General features: G+C 35.7%; 1 protein-coding gene across 1 annotated transcript in view; it reads left to right on the top strand.

Annotated features, from left to right (window-relative positions):
- C9 (complement C9) overlaps positions 1 to 20,264 on the top strand; it is an 88,035-nt gene that overhangs the window by 23,918 nt on the left and 43,853 nt on the right. Inside the window, exon 5 of the mRNA XM_004848587.3 lies at positions 5,752 to 5,890. Coding sequence (XP_004848644.1) covers positions 5,752 to 5,890 — 139 coding nt within the window. The remainder of the gene's footprint in view (positions 1 to 5,751; positions 5,891 to 20,264) is intronic.

Raw genomic sequence — 20,264 nt, 5'->3', positions numbered from 1 at the left:
TTTAAATTAAATTGCCTATTATCAAGAGCAAAAACCTATAACAAATTTAGTCTTCATAAAAATGTATTACTTTATGGCAACTTTCATTTGCATAATACCTTAAACTTTTCAAAATCTTCTTACACATTCAATGTCTATAGGATTCCAGAACAATCCTGTGGGATTGTTTGAGACAGTATTATATTCATTTTATAAATAAGAACTAAATGAAATAATTGAGGCCATGTGGCTTGTCGTTAGCAAAACCAAAACCCAAGTTCTCTGACTCATGTAAAACTACATGTTTTCCACATTCCAACTACTCTCTCTTTCTCCCCAAAATGCTACCACCACCTACATGTTCACCGTATCATTATGAAGATTTTAACACCTTCTCTGCAACATGAAACTAACTTTTTTAAAAAAAAAAAAGCTCCTTAAAAGGTTTTTACACAAACATTTGAATTAAGCGTGTAAAATAGTAGAATAAACCAGTAATTATTATTTAAGAAGAGGTTTCCAAACAACATGCTTAGAATATTTATGGTAATCATTAATATGTTATTAAGTATTTATTTACCCTAAATCTGCATTATTCTCATATGGACTGTATATGAAGCAAAGGTGATGGTAGTCAATACCCTAATCATAGCCATACTCATATGCTGCTTCTACACAATTCAGTCTGGAAAACCTCAGCAAAACAGACCTGCAGTCACACTCAGATTTTTTTTTTACATAGGAAAGTCACAAGAACTTGATGCAGTTAATTTATACTTTCTCATTTGAAGGACTCTCCTTTAAATTAGTATGCTAGGAGAACATAATTGTATCACAAATGTTTGAGCCTCTTGTCTTGTAGGCGAGAGGATCTGAGAGGCAGAAGTGTTTAGGGAAATCCTCCAACCCATCTTATGTTCATCGTTAAAATGTCAATTCAAACCAACAGTAAATGATGTACGTTATGCAAGGAATTACTTTTTGTGATCTAAGTATAACTCCACTTCTGTGAAGGAAGCTTTCTTGTCAATTCACCTGGTAAGTTGGAACTGCCTGTGGTTCTAGATGCAGGTGTGAATACAAGCATCTCCACGTACTGCCAAAGAACACATGTGGTTTTTTTCATTTCCCAAGTGATGACTTTCTATACTTGAGAAGTTTTCATTTTTCTTGGCAGAAAATAATTGGCTCATTTTAGACTAGACTGGTTGTCTCTGTAGTAGTGGAATCAAGTCAAAAGTTTTTGAAACATTTTTTTCCTTGGTTGTGTTTTAGACTGTGTATCAGCTTCATTGTAAATTTCCTGCCAGAGCAGCCAACTGGTCAATTTGATCTTCTGTGAAAACGTAACCTTCAAACTAGGGTATGCATATCACACAGGGTATCCAGAAACTTTCTAAGAGAGAGACAGCTAAGTTTTAAGGTAATAGTTAATAGTTAAGGTAATAACTGTTAATTATTTAACCAATCTAATAGTAAATCCTCCACTCCACTTTTAAATAAAGTTTGCAAGCTTGATGACTCTGCTGCATTCAAGTGGTCCAGCTCATTCTCCTTTCTTGGCTTTTTTTTATTACACTTGTCTCCTACTTTCCAAAAGTGGAGTCCACCTCTCACGCAGCTCATATTTTACTACAAGATGGAAAAACCTCCAAATTCCAAATCTTGGTACTTAGTTGTACTCTAATGCCTTGGAAATTAAGTAGTCTCTAATATTTTTAATCAATGGTTTTGAAAGATGTCCTAATCAATTGTCAGGTAATGAATTATAAAAATAAGCTTTGATAAAAGACCAGAACATATGTGATTTTTGTTATATAACCCTTAATAATGTCAAAGAGTTGAATAATATTGCTATAACAAAATTCCTTCATTCCTTATCTACTTATTTATATGAGTAAAGTTCATTAGCATTTAAATCTATAAAAATGGAAAGTAGAAATAAAATTAATGCTGAACTCTGCATTTGTGAAGGCAGGAATTAACCTATTCATTTGAAAATTATCTTATTCATTTCATTGAGATAGTTTTCCAGTAAAATTTTACATGTGTTTAGTAATTGTGTTAGTCAACTTTGCATCTATGACAGAATATCTGACATAAATCAACTTTAAGGAGGAAATGTTTATTTTGGCTTACTGTTTCTGAGGTTCCAGTCCATGGTCTGCTGGCCCTATTACTTTGGGACTGAGGCAAAGCAGAGCATCATGGTGATATCATGGTGAAGAGGAGCCTGATCACCTCATGACAACCAGGAAGCAGAGAGAGAAAGAGAGAGAGAGAGAGAGAGAGAGAGAGAGAGAGAGATTAATTGTATTCTTCAAAGACATACTTCCGTGACTTATTTCCTCTGATTCAACCCCACCTCCTAATAACCTATTAAGCTATGAAGTATAAATGGTTTAATCCCTTGATGAGGTCAGCACCCTCCTGATCCAATCACCTCTCTAGGCCCCACTACTGAACATTGCTGACTTGGGGATGAATCCTTCACATTTCAGAATCTAACCATAAAAGCAATTGTTTGGAAATGTTAACATACTCATATATACTAACAAAGAAAGATTTTTAAAATACTTAGACCTTATGGTCAAAATTATTTAAGATTTTAAAATTTCAATTACTATTTTTTTGGTACAGAAAAGTGTGACAGGGTGATCAACATGTACCTACTCCTCCTGATGAATGTAATCATTATGTATTCCAAACATGTATTTTGGGGGGGCTTTTGAGACTGGATCTTGCTCTGTAATTCAGGATAAAAGCCTTGAATTCACTATGTAGTCCAAGCTGGCCTCAAACTCATTGTGATCCTCCGACCTAAGCCTACTGAGCGCTGGGATTACAGGAGTGTGCCACCACACACAGCTGCAAATATGTATTAATAAAATGTTTTTTAAAATATTCAAGCATAAACTATATTACATTAGGTTAAAATTATATAGAGGAAATTGAATAGAAATATGGATTTAAGAATAAAAAAGAGGGCCAGGGATTTAGCTCAGTGGTTTCGCCACCTGCTGCACAAGCGCAAGGACCTGAGTTCAATCCCTGGTATCAAAAAAAAAAAAAAAGAATAAAAAAGAGAGTTTATAGGAAGTCTCTAAACCTTCTGTTCAATTTTGCTATAAAAGTAAAACTTTCTTAAAAGCTAAAATCATTAAAATACTATAAAATTTCCAACTGCTATATCAATGTTGTAGTAATTTGATACTTACCCTAACAGCAGCACCATTTATATTTATTGGGTTTGTTTTTTAAAGTAAAAAAAACTAATAATATGTAAATACTGGTAATACACTGAAAAATCATATCCTTTGCAAATATTTTGTTTGTTTTTGTTTTTGTGGCATCGGGGATCAAACTCAGGACCTTGGGCTTGGGAGGCAGGTGAGGTGTCACTGGGCTAAATCTCCAGTTCTTCTTTGCAAATATTTAAACTTCAGGTAAAAATATTATATGTCACACTAAAAATGTACAGGAAGGCATAGTTTATTAAAATTATTTTGCCAGACATAGAAGCAGAAAATCTGAAAACATTACCCACAAGCATGTATTTCCTCTTCCAGGGTCTTGCTCACACCATTCCCTCTGTCTTTCTAGCCCATGTTAGCTTACCCTCCCTTCAAAGCTCAAATCGAATTCTACCTCTAAACTCTTTCCTATGACCTTCCCACGGTGATCTGTTCCTTTTGGAAGACTTGACTTACATAGCACTCACGTGGACTACTCATTTGGTATAACTACATGCTTCCTTGGATTATTTTTGAAATTGATGATTCTACCTGACACCCTAACTTCAATGTAATTTTCATGACAACAGATATTAGGTACTGATGGTTTTAACATCACCTTCTGTTTATTATAAACATTACACAATACATAGATGTAGTGATCACCTAAGAATTAATCATCATTAGAAACAAAGGTTAATTCCTTTGTTCAATGAAAGTAAGGAGCTGCAATGTCTTTAATGCAAATATGCAAAAGGAGAAAGTTCACTATGCAGTAAAGATGTAGTTGAGGTCTTATTTAAGAAGCAAATAAATGCATATAATTTCTTCCAATGTTGTATATCTTTGAGGTGAAGGAATTTCAAAACTTCAGTGAAATAAAAACAATTAATTGCTCGCAAGACTGGTCTTAACCAGCAACTCTGCCTCAAAACACAATGGCTGGGGTGAACTTCTCACTGAAGTTTAGGTAGAAGATGGATACTGGTGTGGTCAGACAGAAGTAGCAGCTACCTAACAGAAGAACTTTTTAAGACAATGGCACAAATACAGAAAGCGAAAAGAGGCACATGAGACCTCTTCATGCCCAGGCTCTGAAGCGAGCTACTACATGACATTGGCTAAGGCTGAACATCAAGTCATGTGGCTGACCATAAAGCCAGCAAAGAGGGAAGCAGAGTGTGACCATGATGATGCCATGGAAAAGATGCAGGTGCAGAAAGGGGTGAAGAATTGGGACCAAAATGCTAACCTACCATGAGATATATATATATATATATATATATATATATATAGTGTCTCTTATTCAAGTTAATTATTCTAGTGTTTTGCCCTATGTTTGATAGAACAAGCAATGAGAGGTGGTTAATTTTATCTGTACCTCCACCTTGAAAAAGATATTAAAATATCAATCCCTTAAAATTGACTTCCATTAAAGTAGAGCCACAATGTTAATTTTCTTTGTATATTCAAAGTTTATTTAAAATATGAGATTTATACAAAGATTTTTTTAACTAATCCAATGGCAATAAGATTCTCTTCCAATTGTTTTTCTAGCATTAACAATGGTTTAAGGTAAGCTATCCATACTCTTTTACAAATTGTTCTTGAAATCAATATTTAGATTTACAATCCAGGTCATCAGAGTTATGAATATGCTCTAGAGCAGTGGACAAGTTTATAATTTTGTGCCAAGGTAAGTTATGGTGGTGAGAATTAAACTTCCATTTTGGCATAGGTCCATTTATTCCAGATAGATCCTAGACAGAAATGACTGTGTTCCTCCAATTAACAGTGGAGGAACTTCACAAAGAACAAACTACTTCTTATGTGTGTATTGTGGTTTAAGCCTACATATCAAGCCTAAATTTTAAAAGCTAAACAAGATCCTATTTATGAATTAAAGCTTGTCAAACAAAAATATTTTGCTGGGAGAAAAAGTAAAACTTACAGGAATGTTTTATTGGGATGCTAAAAATATTGCACTCATCTTGGGAAGCATGAGTGAAGTACTATAAGCCTAGGGAATGAGGATCTTGACAAGCAACAAGACAGCTGGAGGAAAAGGCTTAAATTAAAAGAAAGTGGGACGGGGAAAGAGAGAAAGCCTCAATGTTGATTCATAGATAAAAAATTACCTGCATATGTTTTATTGCCCCTCTGAGATACTTCATTCTCAAATAATTTCAACAGCTGGTATTACAGCATTGGCTCTTGGTTTGGTAAGAATTCCAAAAGTGCAGTTCAGACTCCAGGAGCCAGATAGTCCCATGTGATCCACTTATTGCATTTCTTTCTTTACACTCTATCCAGTGCCTTAGTTGCCAAGGAGTTTATAAAGCTCTCCAAGGTATGTTTTCTGCCAGAGACACTGAACCAACCTGAACAGGCTCTTACTTATGCTTCTAATTATGCTGCACACATGATGGGTGATAGTGACATGAACCAAATTGTCCCACTGTCCTTTCCCAAGCCACGGAGGACTGCCTTGCATTAGCCATGATATTTACACACCTGATGCTCTTCTGTTTATGCTCAGGATCAATATTTTAGGGATGGATCCCCTAGACACACCGTTTGACAATGAATTCTACAATGGACTCTGTGACCGGGTTCGGGATGGAAACACTTTGACATACTACCGAAAACCCTGGAATGTGGCTTCTTTGGCCTATGATGTAAGTTGTCTCAGGAGAACACGGTGTTCAGCTTTTGGTTGAAAGTTGCTTCAATAAATTTTATACTAGATTTGGTGAAAAATTCAATAGAATAAGCTAAGACTCACTTCAAGAGGAGGAGACGTGGTTTGGATCTCTTTAGAAATGTACAGTTGTCTACAATCAATCCACCTACTATCCTTTCACTTGGTGATAAATATTTGACAAATATCCATCTTACATCCTTCTGTTCAGTCTCAATAGAAATTTTTCTCATTCACTACTCTAGATCCTACTCCAAGTACCTTGCTAGGCATTCTCCTAGGCTTTCACTCATCCTTCCCTTCTCTCTCCTTCTATTCTGTCCTTAATGTATGAAAATTTTTAATGTTCTCATCTAAAAACAAAGAAAAACTCTTGTCACTACATACCATTACTTGCTATCTCAGTACATGTACTTTGCATTTATTCTCTAATTCTCTGTTATCTGGTTCCCATTCATTTTCCAATCCTTCCCAAAGTCCATCTCAAGTTTTCTTTTAAAGTTCTCTTTACTTAGGAGACCGTTAAATACTGGTGTTATCAGAGTTCCCATCTTGCTTCCCTAAGCTCTTTCCATATTCTCCTTGAGTGATTCCTTTCCCTCCTGTGGTTTCAATATTCACCTCTATTCTGATAGCTTACAAATGCTGTATTTCCAGCCCATGACTCCTTCCCAACAAGATACCTGTGTATCCAGTTATCTGCATTTGTCACACAGTCAACCAACCTATCCCTGATATCCAATGTTACTCTCAATTCCCTGCTTCTTGCTCACAAATTCTCTGCCTCAGTAAGTGGAAACAATATGTTCCTAATTACAAAACACAAACCCTGAGAACCTTCCTAAAGATTTCTATTATAGACCTATCTTCCTCAAAGCCAGCAGTACCAGCTCAATCCCCAATTTTTAGTACTTTAATATCTCTTAAATCTTCTATTCTTCATTTTCACTGCTTTTGCCTTAGATTCTTTTCATTTCTCATCTGAGAGTCAGGAAAAATAACTAAGTTGCTTAAGGTCATGTGCATGATAAGTGAAGAAAGTTATCAAAACTCAAACCTAGGGAACCTTAATTCAGAACTAGCAATTGCTCAGATGGTACACTGTATTTAATTCATTGCTGAGCTCTTAATTCTTAAATGTACTGAATTTCATCTCCACCTCTCCATTTCTGCTATTACAGTCTCTTTCAACATGTCCTTATTGGACCACAAAATAGTCTCCTTTCTTGTGTATTGCCTATGGTCTTGTCCCCTTGAAATTCATCTCCACAAAACATGAACAACTAAAATAAATTTTTATCATGTTCTGCCCCTCATCACTTCCTCATTACCCTCATGATTATGCCCAATGTACTTGTGAGGGTACATGAGTATCTTCATGATTGAACCCCTACCTATAACTCTAAACTCCAACTCTTTGGGTTGATTTGTAGATCATAGTCCTTTTAAAGATAAATGGGAAAAGTTTATATATTTACCCCTAAGGAAATACAACACAGAACAAATAAATGAATATGGATATTATAAGTTTTAATTCTCTGCTGCCAGATTTTCTAAATGGGCTCAAGTTGTCAGTAGAAAGAATAGTTGAAATGTTGATTAAACTGGTGTTTACAGTTTTGCTGTGAACTTTAATGGTAATTCCAATTATATGTTTATTTGATTACTTTCTTGCCTTTATTAAAAACATTAGTTTTTTTCATAAGTGTCATTATGCTGGCAGGCATTTAATTATTCACTGAAAAAGCATTTACTTAGAAGAAATGTATAATATTAGTTTCTCATGATTCTGTAGTTTAAAAAGAGAGTAGGATAACAACCAAAGAGTATTTATGATGCAGAAAAAAACATCAAAGAGGAAAACAAAGCATATTGCATTAATTTTGTAGGAGGGACATCAAAAAACATGGAAGATTTAGAGAAGAAAGCTGAGGGTAGAGTGGCAGTTAAAAATCAAAACATGATGATAATGGGGCTCATGATTCATAGAGTTTTGGAGAAATTAAATGTGGTAATAAGAAGTGCAAATTGCAAATCAGTCGTAGTGGAGCATGGCTATAATCCCAGCACTTGAAAAACTGAGCCAGGAATATTACTACAAGTTTGAGGCCAGCCTGGCCACATGATGAGCTGAAGGCCAGCCTCCACTACATAGCAAGACCCTGTCTCAAAAAAAAAAACAAAAAAGCACAAAATGTCTAGAACAGTTCCTGGCACAAAGAAAACTCTCAGTAGATGGAATAGAAGGTAACAGAAAGTCAATAGTTTCTACCATCACCACCACCACCAGTGAAAGACACAACCTCAAGAGAAGACTTGGGATCAAATACGTGAAAAACTACCAAAAGAACAGTATGGTTGTAAGAAAAAGATAATAGTGTGAATTTTTTCTTTTTTTTAATACTATGGAACTCTGGATCTTGCACTTGCGAGGCAAGTGGCGGCACCACTAGCTAAATCCCTGGCAATAGTGTGAATTTTTATAATTTTGAATTTGAGGATCTATATGATATCTACATAGTTATCTTACAAAAATAGATTATTAATCTGAGAGCAGAGAAAATGATGGATCTAGGTATAGATAATCATTGAAATATAGATATTTCATATAGGCCTGCGATCACCTAGCATATACAGGGGAAGAGGAAGATGGAGAAAGAACCTCCAGAGCACACCAACGGTTAAGCTCTAGGAACAGGAAAAGATTTATTGAAGATAATAGAGATGGACCAAGCATCATTTTTACTTCTGGTGCTGGAAATAGAGGAGATAAACACAATTAAGAAATATTTCCATTTTCAAATTCAGCAGATTTGCATAGCAATTGGAAATACAGAGTAAGTACAAAAAAACATAAAAGATGCTGTTATGGTTTAGATCTAAAATGTCCTCCCAAAGTCTAATGTGTTCAGAAGTAGGACTTTTGAAAGGTGATTAGATCATGGGTGCTATACTCAATCAGTGGATTAATCCATTGATGAGATCATAGCACAATATGCTATTAGAAAGCAGAGCCTGGTTGGAGGAGGTTGATCACTGGATGAGCAACCTGGAAGGTTGTATCTTTGTCCTCCATCCTTTTTTGTTTCTCTCTGCCTGGCTGCCATGGGTTGAGCAATTTTCCTTTGGCAGGCCCTTCTGCCATGTCATTTCTGTCTTGGTGTGGAAGACCATGGACTGGATCCTCAGAAACTGTGAGCCAAATAAACTTCTCCTCCTTAGGTTGTAGGTGTCAGGTTCTTTATCTCAGGGACAGGAAAGCTAATACAGATGCCACTAAGATTTTGTACAAATGGGTGAAATTATAGAACCACAAAAATGTTTTATGTCACATCTGCAATTGAGAGAAGGAACCTAGAAAAAGCAGATTGATTACAATCTCTGAGTACCTTCAGCCAGAACCACCTAAGCCACTCTCACATTCTTAATCATTTAATCATCAAGTTTTGAGGTAATTTGAAAGTTAGAAATATATAATAAGTACAAACCTTCTCTATTGTCTTCATAGATATTTTGTGTATCAAGAGTTTAAATACTGATGTGCTCTTGAAGCTTTTTCTCTATGTTCCTCTTCTGCATACATTGGGTAATCTCAAGTACTTTTACAAAAAGCAAAGAATTGAAGAAAAAAAATCAAATAGCACTTTTGCAAAAGGAAAGGGGACCAGGAGTTGGGAGGGACAGAGAGGGATGGGAGAGGTAGGGGACCAAAAAAACATTAAGATGTATTATGTACATATACTAATTCCTCAAGATAAATGTAATTAGGCTGAGGATTTATCTCAGTGGTTCCACTGCCTGCCTCACAAGCACAAGGTCCCAAGTTTGATTCCCGGAAGCAAAAAAAAAAAATGTAATCATTATGAAGTCTAAACGTGTATTAATAAAAATTTAAAAAGAAGACAGGCAAATACAAAGAACCAAAAAAAGGAAGGAAGGAAGGAAGGAAGGAAGGAAGGAAGGAAGGAAGGAAGAAAGAAAGAAAGGAATTCAGTGATCATCTACAGCTAGATCCATCATTCTCTCTACCCTAAGGTTAATATAAAGTACTCTTTGTAGTAAAACTACGTAGGTGTCATATGAACTTCCTAACTCAAAATTACCAAAATTCACATTATTATCTTTCTCTTACAACTTACTCTTCTTGTAGTATTTCTCTAGGTTCAGTATAGGGTAATGGTTGACATTATAAAATGAGCTTGGAAATTAGTTTTATTCACCTTTTTTTAATGGTTTGAAAATGATAGGCATTAGTTCTGTAAGTCTTTTGTAGATTTCAATAGTAAAGTCTTCAGGTTCAGGATTTCTCTTTAATGGAAAACTTTTTTATTGATTCAATCTCCTAACTCATTAATGATCTGTTCAGATTTTTTATCTATTCCTGATTCAGTCTTAGTAGGTTGTATATTTCCAAGAACTTATCCATTTCTTCTAAATTATTTAAATTGTATCATATACTCATTCATAATAATCTCTATTTTTCTGTGATATCAGTTGTAATGTATCCTCTTTCATTTTTTACTTTATTTATGTGGATCTTCTTTATTTTTCTTAGTTGGCCTAGATAAGATTTGACAATTTTATCTTTAGAAAAAAAATCAACTCATAATTTTGTTGATCTTTTAAATTATTTTTAATTAATTTTTATTGGTACATTTTAGATATACATAATGATAACATTCATCATATGGAATTAGTACCTGTACATGATGTATCTTTTTAAAAACTTTTTATTTTACTGGTACATTTTATGTATACACAATGATAACATTCATCATAGGGAATTTGTACCTGTACATGATATATCATGCTTTTTCTTTTTTTCCACTTTCCCTCCCTTCTGCATATTTTTGTTGATGTTTTCTATTGTTTTTCTAATCTCAATGTCATTTCTTTCTTCTCTTGTCTCCTTATCTTTTCTTCCTTCTGCTAATGTTCAGTTTGTTCTTTGTCTAGTCTATTCAAATATAACATGGGATATTTGAGATCTTCTTTTGTGACATATTACTAGCAACTCTTTTTTTTTTTTTTGTACTGGGGATCAAATTCAGGACCTTGTGTTTGCCAGGCAGCCACAGCATCTCTGAGCTACATCCCTGGCCCTCAACTCCTTCTTAAAACTGATTTTGCTGCATCTTGTAAATTTGCATGTGCTGTGTTTCCATTGCCATTTGTGTTAAGGTACTTCTTAACTTCTCTTTCAGTTTCTTTTTTGACTGATTGTTATTTAGGGGCATGTTGTTGAATTTCCACATATTTGTGAATTCTCCCAAATTTCTTCTGCAATCAATTTTTAATTTCATACCATTGTATTCAGAAAAGATACTTGATCTTATTTCAATCTTTTTAAATTTATTAAGATTTGTCTAGTGGCCAAACATGAGACCTATCCAGAATGTTCCAAGTTCTTTGAGAATGTTTGATGAAAATATTGATATTGGATAGAATTTTCTGTATTTGTTAGGTCTACTTGATCTCTGTATAATTCAACTCCAATGTTTCCTTATTGATTTTCTGCCTGAATAATCTGTCCATTATTGAAAGTGGGATATTGAAGTACACTACTATTATTGTATTGCAGTCTACCTCTCCCTTTGGCTCTATTAACATTTACTTTATATAATTAGGTGCTCTGATTTTAAGTAAAAACATATTTACAATTGATACATTCCAACCCCTTAATCATTATATGAATTTTTGTCTTTTTTTCAGTTTTTCATTTAAAGTCTATTTTATCTTATATAAGGTTAGCTTGCTTCTGCTCTAATTTGGCTTCTATTTACATGGGATATATTTTTTCATGCTTTTACTTTTAATCTATTTATATGCTTAAAGGTGAAATAAATATCTTCTAAGCAGCATATATTTGGATCTTTTGATATTACCTATTCAGCCTCTCTGTGCCATTTGACACATAAATTTAATCCATTTACATTCAAGGTAATTATTGATAGGTAAGGATTTAATACTAAAATTTTCTTTTCTTACTGTTTTTTAGGTCATTTGTTTTTTCCTTCATCCCTTGTTGTCTTCCTTTTTGATAAGGTGATTGTGTGATTATCTTGTGTGATTTGATAAGATGTGTGTGTGCTTTGATTCCTTATTTTTTTATATTTTACATTTCACTATAGATTTTTTTTCTTTTTCATCACTGAGAGCTATCCTAAAGCTTATGTAAAATGCCTTCCAGTTACAACGTGCATTTTTAAGGTGGTAACAACTTAACTTCAATCACATTTTTTAAAATTTCTAAGCTTTCACTCTTCAAATTTTATGCTTTTGATGTAAAAATGTATCTTCTTATATTGTGAATTCCACAACAAATTATTATAGCTATGATTATTTCTAATAGCTTTTAAATTTATTTATTTTTATTAGTACATATTTGCACTACATAATGATCACATTCATCAAGGTTTGTACATATACCTAATACATCTTAATTCTTTTTTTTTTTTTTTTGGTTTCCTTCCCCTTCCCTTCCTCCAATCCTTCTCCCCTTCCCAATTAACAAAAGCTCTATTTCCAATTTTTCCCTTCAATTAATTTTTTCTTTAAATCCTTTTTCCCTTATTTCATTACATTTCTCCTCTATCTCTTGTTTCTCTTCCCATTTGAAAAAGTTCTTCCTACTTCTTAATATATCCTCCATTTTGATCATTATGTATACTTTGGGTTTCTCACATAAGAGAAACAAGCTGATATTTAAACTTCTGTGTCTGATTTCACTGAAGATGTATGATTTACATACATACTATCACTGCAGAATTAGAGTATTCTGAATTTGACTACCTACTTTCTTTTACCAATGAGTTTTATGCTTTCTTAAAGTATCTGTGTTATAAATTAGCATTCTTTTCTTTCAGCTTGAAGAACTTCTTGAAGCATTTCTTGTAGGGCAGATCTAGTGATGATAAGCTCCCACAGCTTTTCTTTCCTTGGAAAATTCCTAACTCTTCTTCATTTCTGAAGGATAGAATTGCAAACTAAAGTATTCTTGTTTGGCAGGGGTTTTTTTTCTTTCAGTTCTTTGAATATATCATTCCATTTTCTCCTGGCCTTCAAAGTTTCTGCTGATAAATTTGCTGATAGTTGTGGGATTCTCTTGTATGTGTTAAGTTGCATTTCTCTTGTTGCTTTCAAAAATCTTTGTTCTTATGACTTGTGAGTTTGACTATAATATGTGTTGGTAAAGATCTCTTTATATTTAATATATTTGTGATTCTTTAGGTGTCCTGCATCTGAATATCAAATGGAATTTCTAGTTTTAGTTTTTTGAGGAATCTCCATACTGATTTTCACAGTGGTTGTACTAGTTTACATTCCCACCAACAATGGAGAAACATGTCCACACCCCCACACCCCTCTCAGCCTCACCAGCATTCATTTACTGTTAATAGATTTCTTGAGGATGGCCGTTCTTTCTGGGATTAAGATGGAATCTCAATGTTGATTTAATTTGAATTTCTCTAAGGGACAAGGATGTTGAACATTTCTTCATGTATTTATTGGCCTAAAATGATTGTTTATAATTCTTTGTCAGGCAGTTTATACATCTCTTTTTCTATAGAGTTGGCTTCTAGTTATTTATTTTGTTCTTTTAATGACACCATGTTTTCCTGACCATTTGCGATCCTTGTACCCGTGTATGTCTAAATATTTGAGTAAGCAGATATTTATTCTGGTCATTACAGAATGGGGACAGCAGAGGAAGCTCTTTATAGTCTTGGTCAATAGTGACTGGCCTGGAGCCAGGCGTCATGGAATGAGCTTAGAGGCTGGGCCTGTGGTAGATGCCTGGGTCTTAGGTCCATGGAGGTCAGCTTGCCACTGTGGGCCAAAACTTGTGACCACAGGGGCCAGCATGGAGACTTAATATGCAGGTACTGGCTTGGTATCTGAGGCCATAGGCCCAGTCTTGATCTTTTTGTTTGTTTGTTTGTTTATTTTGTTTTGTTTTTTGAGACAAGTTCTCACTGTTAGTTCAAGCTGACATTGAACTCACTATGTAGCCCAGTCTGGCCTCAAACTCATGGCAGTCCTCTGCCTCAGCCCCCCAAAGTGCTAAGATTACAGGCATGTGCCCTCACTCCCGGCCTGGTTTTGATCTTGGCTCTATGGGTGTTGACCTAGTACTGGGATGGGGCTAGTGCTTGATCTATAGGTGATAGCCTATAGGCTAGGGCTGTAGAAGCCAGCCTTATAGTATAGTGGACCTAAAGTCTAGGATTATGTGCCAGCCTGGCACTAAGCCTCCCTAAAAGCTGGAAAGGGGCTGGAGCCTCATCCGTGGGGAGCCAGTCTGGTGCTGGAATGAGCCTAGACTCACTCCAAGCCTATAGATGCTGTCATTATGGTGTCCTGGGTCCTGAGTCAGCAAGGATGGGCCTAGTGCTAAGGTCCAGGGTGACACCTTGGTGTTGGGGAGAACCTGGAACCTGAGTCCACAAATCTCCCCCTGGAGTCTGGGGCTATGGAATCCAGCCTAACGCTGAGGAGGTCATAGAAGCTGGGTTCCCAGGAGCAGACCTGGCTCTTGAGGTGGTGTGTCTCTCTACACAGTGCGCTCACTAGGGCTGAGAGAAAGAGAGGTAAAAGATACAATGTGAAACTGTCCTTCCTATGTTATTTCATAGATCTTCCTTCTTTCCTTCTTTTTTTATTTTTTTCTTTCCATACTAGGAATTGAACCCAGTACCTCTGTGCTGAGCTACATCCTTAGCCATTTTTTAAACTTTTATTTTGAAACAAGATCTTGTTAAATCACTAAGTTGCCCAAGATAAGCTCAAAATTTCAATTCTCCTGCTTTAGCCTCCCAGAGTGTTGGTGTGTGCCGACACGCTCACCTATATCTTTTGTTTCTTTGCCATACTGTAGTCTCTCAGCTCTTGTGAATATATTTGCATCTGTACATAGTTATTCAAGTTAATGTTTTTGCAAGGACATGAGTACTAGAAAACCTTATTTTGCCATTTTACTGAAATCATTCCTCTGTGTAATCTCTAAAATAATTTTAACAGCACCTGACATTCAGTAAATATTAGTTATAATATGTGTGGTGGCCTGTTCCTGTAATTCCAACACTCTGGGAGATGAAGGCAGGAAGATTGCTAGTTTGAGTACAGCTTGGGCAACTTAACAACTTAGCAAGATCCTATCTCAAATTAATAAATATGAAAGGACTGGGAATGTAGCTCAGTGCAAAGGCTCTGGGTTTAATCCCCAGTACCAAAAAAATTAATATTAGCTACTACTATTAGCTGTAGTAGGCTCTGCATATTAAATTTTATATGTTTTTATGGAGTATTTCCTATGTGTTAAACATTTTGCTAAGTGGTAAGACAATAGCAATGAATTGATAAGATAGATATAGTCTCTGAATTTTTGGAGCTTGCAATCTAAATGTTATTTAATAAGGAATTTTTAAGAAAAGTAGTTTGCTTTTTATTTTAAAAACCCACACAAGCTTTTACCAATATATATATTATGTTTTAGCAATATATATTATATCTCAACAATATATATATTATATATATATATCTGAGAGATTAAGGGAAGCCTCTCTAAAGATGTGATATTTAAACTAAGTATTGAAATAGAAATAGGAATTAACAAGGTTAAGTATGTTTTCTCCTGCATGTGTGAGTATGCACAATGTTTGTGTTATGAGATGATTCAGGGAAGAGGGTAACAGGACATTCCAGAAAGTAAAAGCAGAATAAAAGTGCCTTGTGATAAGAAGAAGCATGGGTTGTGAAAAACTGAAAGCTGGCTTCGAGCCTGAAGCACAGTCAGGAAGAGAGGAACTTGGCATGGTTGAACTCAGAACCTTGTGCTTGCAAGGCAGGCAGCAGCACAAATAGCTAAATCCCCAGCCACCGAAAGTCTTAAGATTTAAGGCATATATATGTGTATGTGTGTGTATATATATATATATTTTTTTTCCATTGGTAATTATGTTCCCCATGCATAATAGCCACCCAGAACCTGATCCTGAATGCGATCTATCCCACTGATTGAAGAGACAGGGTCTCTTCTCCATTCCTAGACAAGAGTTACATATATTTCAGAAACTGTTTGAAAAAGGAGCTGAAACACTGATATTAACAACCCTCCTGCTGTGTATTAGTCCATTTTCTGTTGCCAATAAAACAGTACCACAGACTGAGTGAACTATAAAGAAAAGAGGTTCATGTTCACTATCCTGGAGGCCCTGTGCTCTACCTTAATGACCTTATCTAACACAATTTCCTCCCACCCACACTCCCTACCCAATCTCCAAACATCCTAAGTCAGATTAAGTTTCTACCCTTTCCTGGGGTACTGCACCTCCACCTCCAGTGCTGAGGAGCAGAGCTGCCCCAAGCACCAGGGAGGTGAGCCACATGGGCACCAGCAGTACACAAACAGCAGCCCCCACCCCAACACAGTTGAAAAGAGAATACAAGTAAACAAGTCTCAAAACTAGACTCCCAGATCACCTAAAGCAACGCCAAAGGTAAAGGAGATGGAACAATCTGATACTCAACTACCTGGACTCTCTGAATTGGCAAAAAAAGAGGATCTGGGAAAAATGAAATCAGAGATAATTTCTCAGATAACAGCAGAGATTGTGCCCATAGTGCAAGACATGATTAATAAATCTAGAGAGGACACAGATAAAAAAAAAATAGAGGAGCTGAGGAACATGATGGAATCCCAACATAGGAAATAAATGGAATATATAAAACAGATCCAAACAGATTTCCAGGAGATTGAAAACTCCACTGAAAGTTTATGCAGCAGAAAGACCAAATGTGAGGACAGAATTTCAGGTATAGAAGATGAGATTGCAATTAGTGGCCAGGAAAAGAGAAATTTCTTTAATATAGTAAGGGACCAGAGAAATCGATCTAGCAACTGCTGGACAATGCAAAGAAGAATAACAAAAGACTGATCGGAGTCCATGAAGAAACAGGAGAGAGTGCAGATGACATAAAAAAAAAAACTCTTCACAGAAGTGATGGCAGAAAACTTTCCAAGCAGGGGAAAAAAGCTTGACATACAGATAAATGAGGCATATAGGACTCCAACTAGCCTTGATCAAAAAAAAATCTACACATAGGCATATAATAGTTAAGATTTCAGAAACCCAACAGAAGAACAAAATCCCACATGCTGTTAGAGAAAAGAAGCAAATTACATACAAAGGAAAGCCCATCAGAATCACAGCAGAGTTCTCAATACAAACCCTAGAGGCAAGAAGATCTTGGAGTGATGTATTCCAAGCCCTAAAGGAAAACAGCCTCCAACCCAGATGGATGTACCCTGCAAAACTATCTTTCAAAATTGAGGAAGAAATAAATTACTTTCATGACAAAGAGAACCTTAGGCACTTCATGAATACCAAACCAGCACTCCCAAAAATTTTAGACAATATCCTATGAAAAGACAATGAGGATCACAACCCCGGAAAGCCCAGGAGAATGAATCAATCAGACCCGACAAGAAATTAAATGGAAAGGGGAAGAATCCATCAAAAAGAAGAAGTCATGACAAGGATAAATCAATATGTATCAGTTATAACCATCAATGTTAATGGTCTCAATTCACCAATCAAAAGAAATAGACTGGTAGAACGGGTCAAGAAGCAAGATCCAAAAATATGCTGCATACAAGAAACACACTTAATTCAAAAAGAAACTCATAGACTGAAAGTTAAAGGGTTGAAAACAATACTCCATATGACAGGGTTCCTTTTCTAGGAACCCTAAAAAAGCAGGAGTAGCTATACTCTTTGCAGATCAAGTGGATTTCAAACCAACACTGATTAAGAGAGAGAAAGAAGCATACTACATCCTTTTAAAGGGAACAATCCAAGAGAAAGAGATGACAATCATAAATATATATGCACCAAACACTAGTGCACCCAACTCTATAAAACAAATACTAATGGACATGAAAAATCAAATAAGCACTAATACAATAGTAGTGGGGGGACCTCAATACCCCACTGTCATAAATAGATCAGCTAGACAAAAAACAAGCAACAAACTCTAGAACTCAATAAATCCTTGAACAAATGAACTTAACAGATATTTACAGAGTGTTCCAGTCCACAAAACCAGAATACACATTCTTTTCTTGCTGCACACGGGTCGTTCTCTGAAATAGACCACATACTCACTCATAGAATATGTTTAAGTAAGTGAAAAGGAGTTGAAGTTATCCCCTGTATATTATCAAGGCATAGTGCAATGAAATTGGAGATCAATAGCAAAAGAAATTGCAAGAATTTCATAAACACATGGAAATTGAACAACACACTTCTGAATAACCAATGAGTCACAGAGGACATTAAAGAAGAAATCAGACATTTCCTACAATTCAATGACAAGGACAATACAACATATCTGAATCTATGGGACACAATGAAAGCAGTCTTACAAGGGAAATTCATAGCAGTGAATACTCATATCAGGAAAACAGAAAGAGTCCAATTAAACAACCTGATGCTGAACCTCAAGCTTCTAGAAAAAGAAGAGCAGGACAAACCCAAAGCTCATACAAGGGAGGAAATTGTAAAGATCCGAGCAGAAATCAATGCAATGGAGACTAAGAGAATGATACAAAAAAAAAAAAAATCAATAAAGCCAAGAGTTGGTTCTTCAAAAGAATAAACAAAATTGACAAACCTTTAGCCAACCTTGTCAGAAAAAGGAAAGAAAAGGCCCAAATCCATGCAATTAGGAATGAAAAGGATGAAATTACAACGGACCCAGCAGAAATCCAGAAGATCATCAATATTTACTTCCAGAACCTACACACCAATAAGACGGAAAACACAGAAGAAATGTACAGATTCCTAGATACATATGAATTACCAAAGTTGAAAGAAGAAGACCTAAAAATTATAAATGACCCAATATCTATCAATGAAATTGAAAACATAATTAAAAACTTACCAACCAAGAAAAGCTCAGGTCCTGATGGCCTCACCGCTGAATTCTATAAGACATTTAGAGAGGAACTACTGCCACTACTGTTTAAACTTCAGTGAAATTGAAAGGGAAGCAGTACTCCTGAATTCATTCCTAGAAGCAAGCATCACCTTGATGCCTAAAGCAGAGACAGACCCAACTGAAAAAGAGAACTATAGGCCAATCTCACTAATGAACATTGATGCAAAAGTCCTTACTAAGATACTGGCAGATAGAATGCAAAAGATCATCAAGAAGAGCACCCAGAAGGAAGCTCCCCTGCCACCATCACGCACTTCTAGGGCAGAGAAGCTGAGCTGGTCCCAGCACCCAGAAGGAAGCTCCACCACTGCCAACCCAAGCTCCTAGGGCAGAGAAGGTGAGCCGCACAAGTGCCAGAAGCACCCAATTCATCGAAATGAGTAGACACCTAAACAAGCCTTAAAAACAGCCTTCTGGATGACCTACAGCAACCTCAAAGGGAAACAAAATGGAACAATCTGATACTCAACCATCTGGACTCTCTGAACTGGCAACAAAAGAGGATCTGGGAAAAATGAAATCAGAAATAATTACTCAGACAACAGCAAAGATTGTGCTCATGGTGCAAGACATGATTAATAAATCTAGAGAGGACACAGATAAAAAAATAGAGGATCTGAGGAACATGATGGAATCTCAATATAGGAAACAAATGGAATCCATAAAACAGATGCAAACACATTTCCAGGAAATTAAAAATTCCATCGAAAGTCTGCACAGCAGAATGAACCAGTGTGAGGATAGAATTTCAGATATAGAAGAAAAGATTGCAATTAGTGACCAGGAAAAGAAAAATTGCTTTAAAATTGTAAAGGAACACAAGAAATCAATCCAGCAGCTGCTAGAAGATGCAAAGAAGAATAACATAAGACTGATTGGAGTCAATGAAGAAACAGGAGAGAGTGCAGATGACATCAAAAAACTCTTCACAGAAGTGATGGCAGAAAACTTCCTGAGGAGGGGAAAAGAATTTGACATACAGATAAATGAAGCATATAGGACTCCAGCTAGCCTTGATCAAAAAAAATCTACACATAGGCATATAATAGTTAGGATTCCAGAAATCCAACTGAAGAAAAAAATCCCAAAAGCTGTTAGAGAAAAGAAACAAATCACATACAGAGGAAAGCTCATCAGAATCACAGCAGACTTCTCGATGCAAACCCTCAAGGCAAGAAGAGCTTGGAGTAACATATTTCAAGCCCTAAAGGAAAACAGCCTCCAACCCAGATTGATGTACCCTGCAAAACTATCTTTCAAAATTGATGGAGAAATAAGATACTTTCATGATAAAGAGCACCTCAGGAACTTCATGAATACCAAACTGGCACTCCAAAAAATTTTAGACA

Source organism: Heterocephalus glaber, unplaced genomic scaffold (assembly GCF_053883595.1).
Source record: "Heterocephalus glaber isolate CG9 unplaced genomic scaffold, H.glaber_assembly_v1.0 deba00001538, whole genome shotgun sequence".
NCBI lineage: Eukaryota > Metazoa > Chordata > Mammalia > Rodentia > Bathyergidae > Heterocephalus > Heterocephalus glaber.
This window is presented reverse-complemented; position numbering and strand designations above follow the sequence as displayed.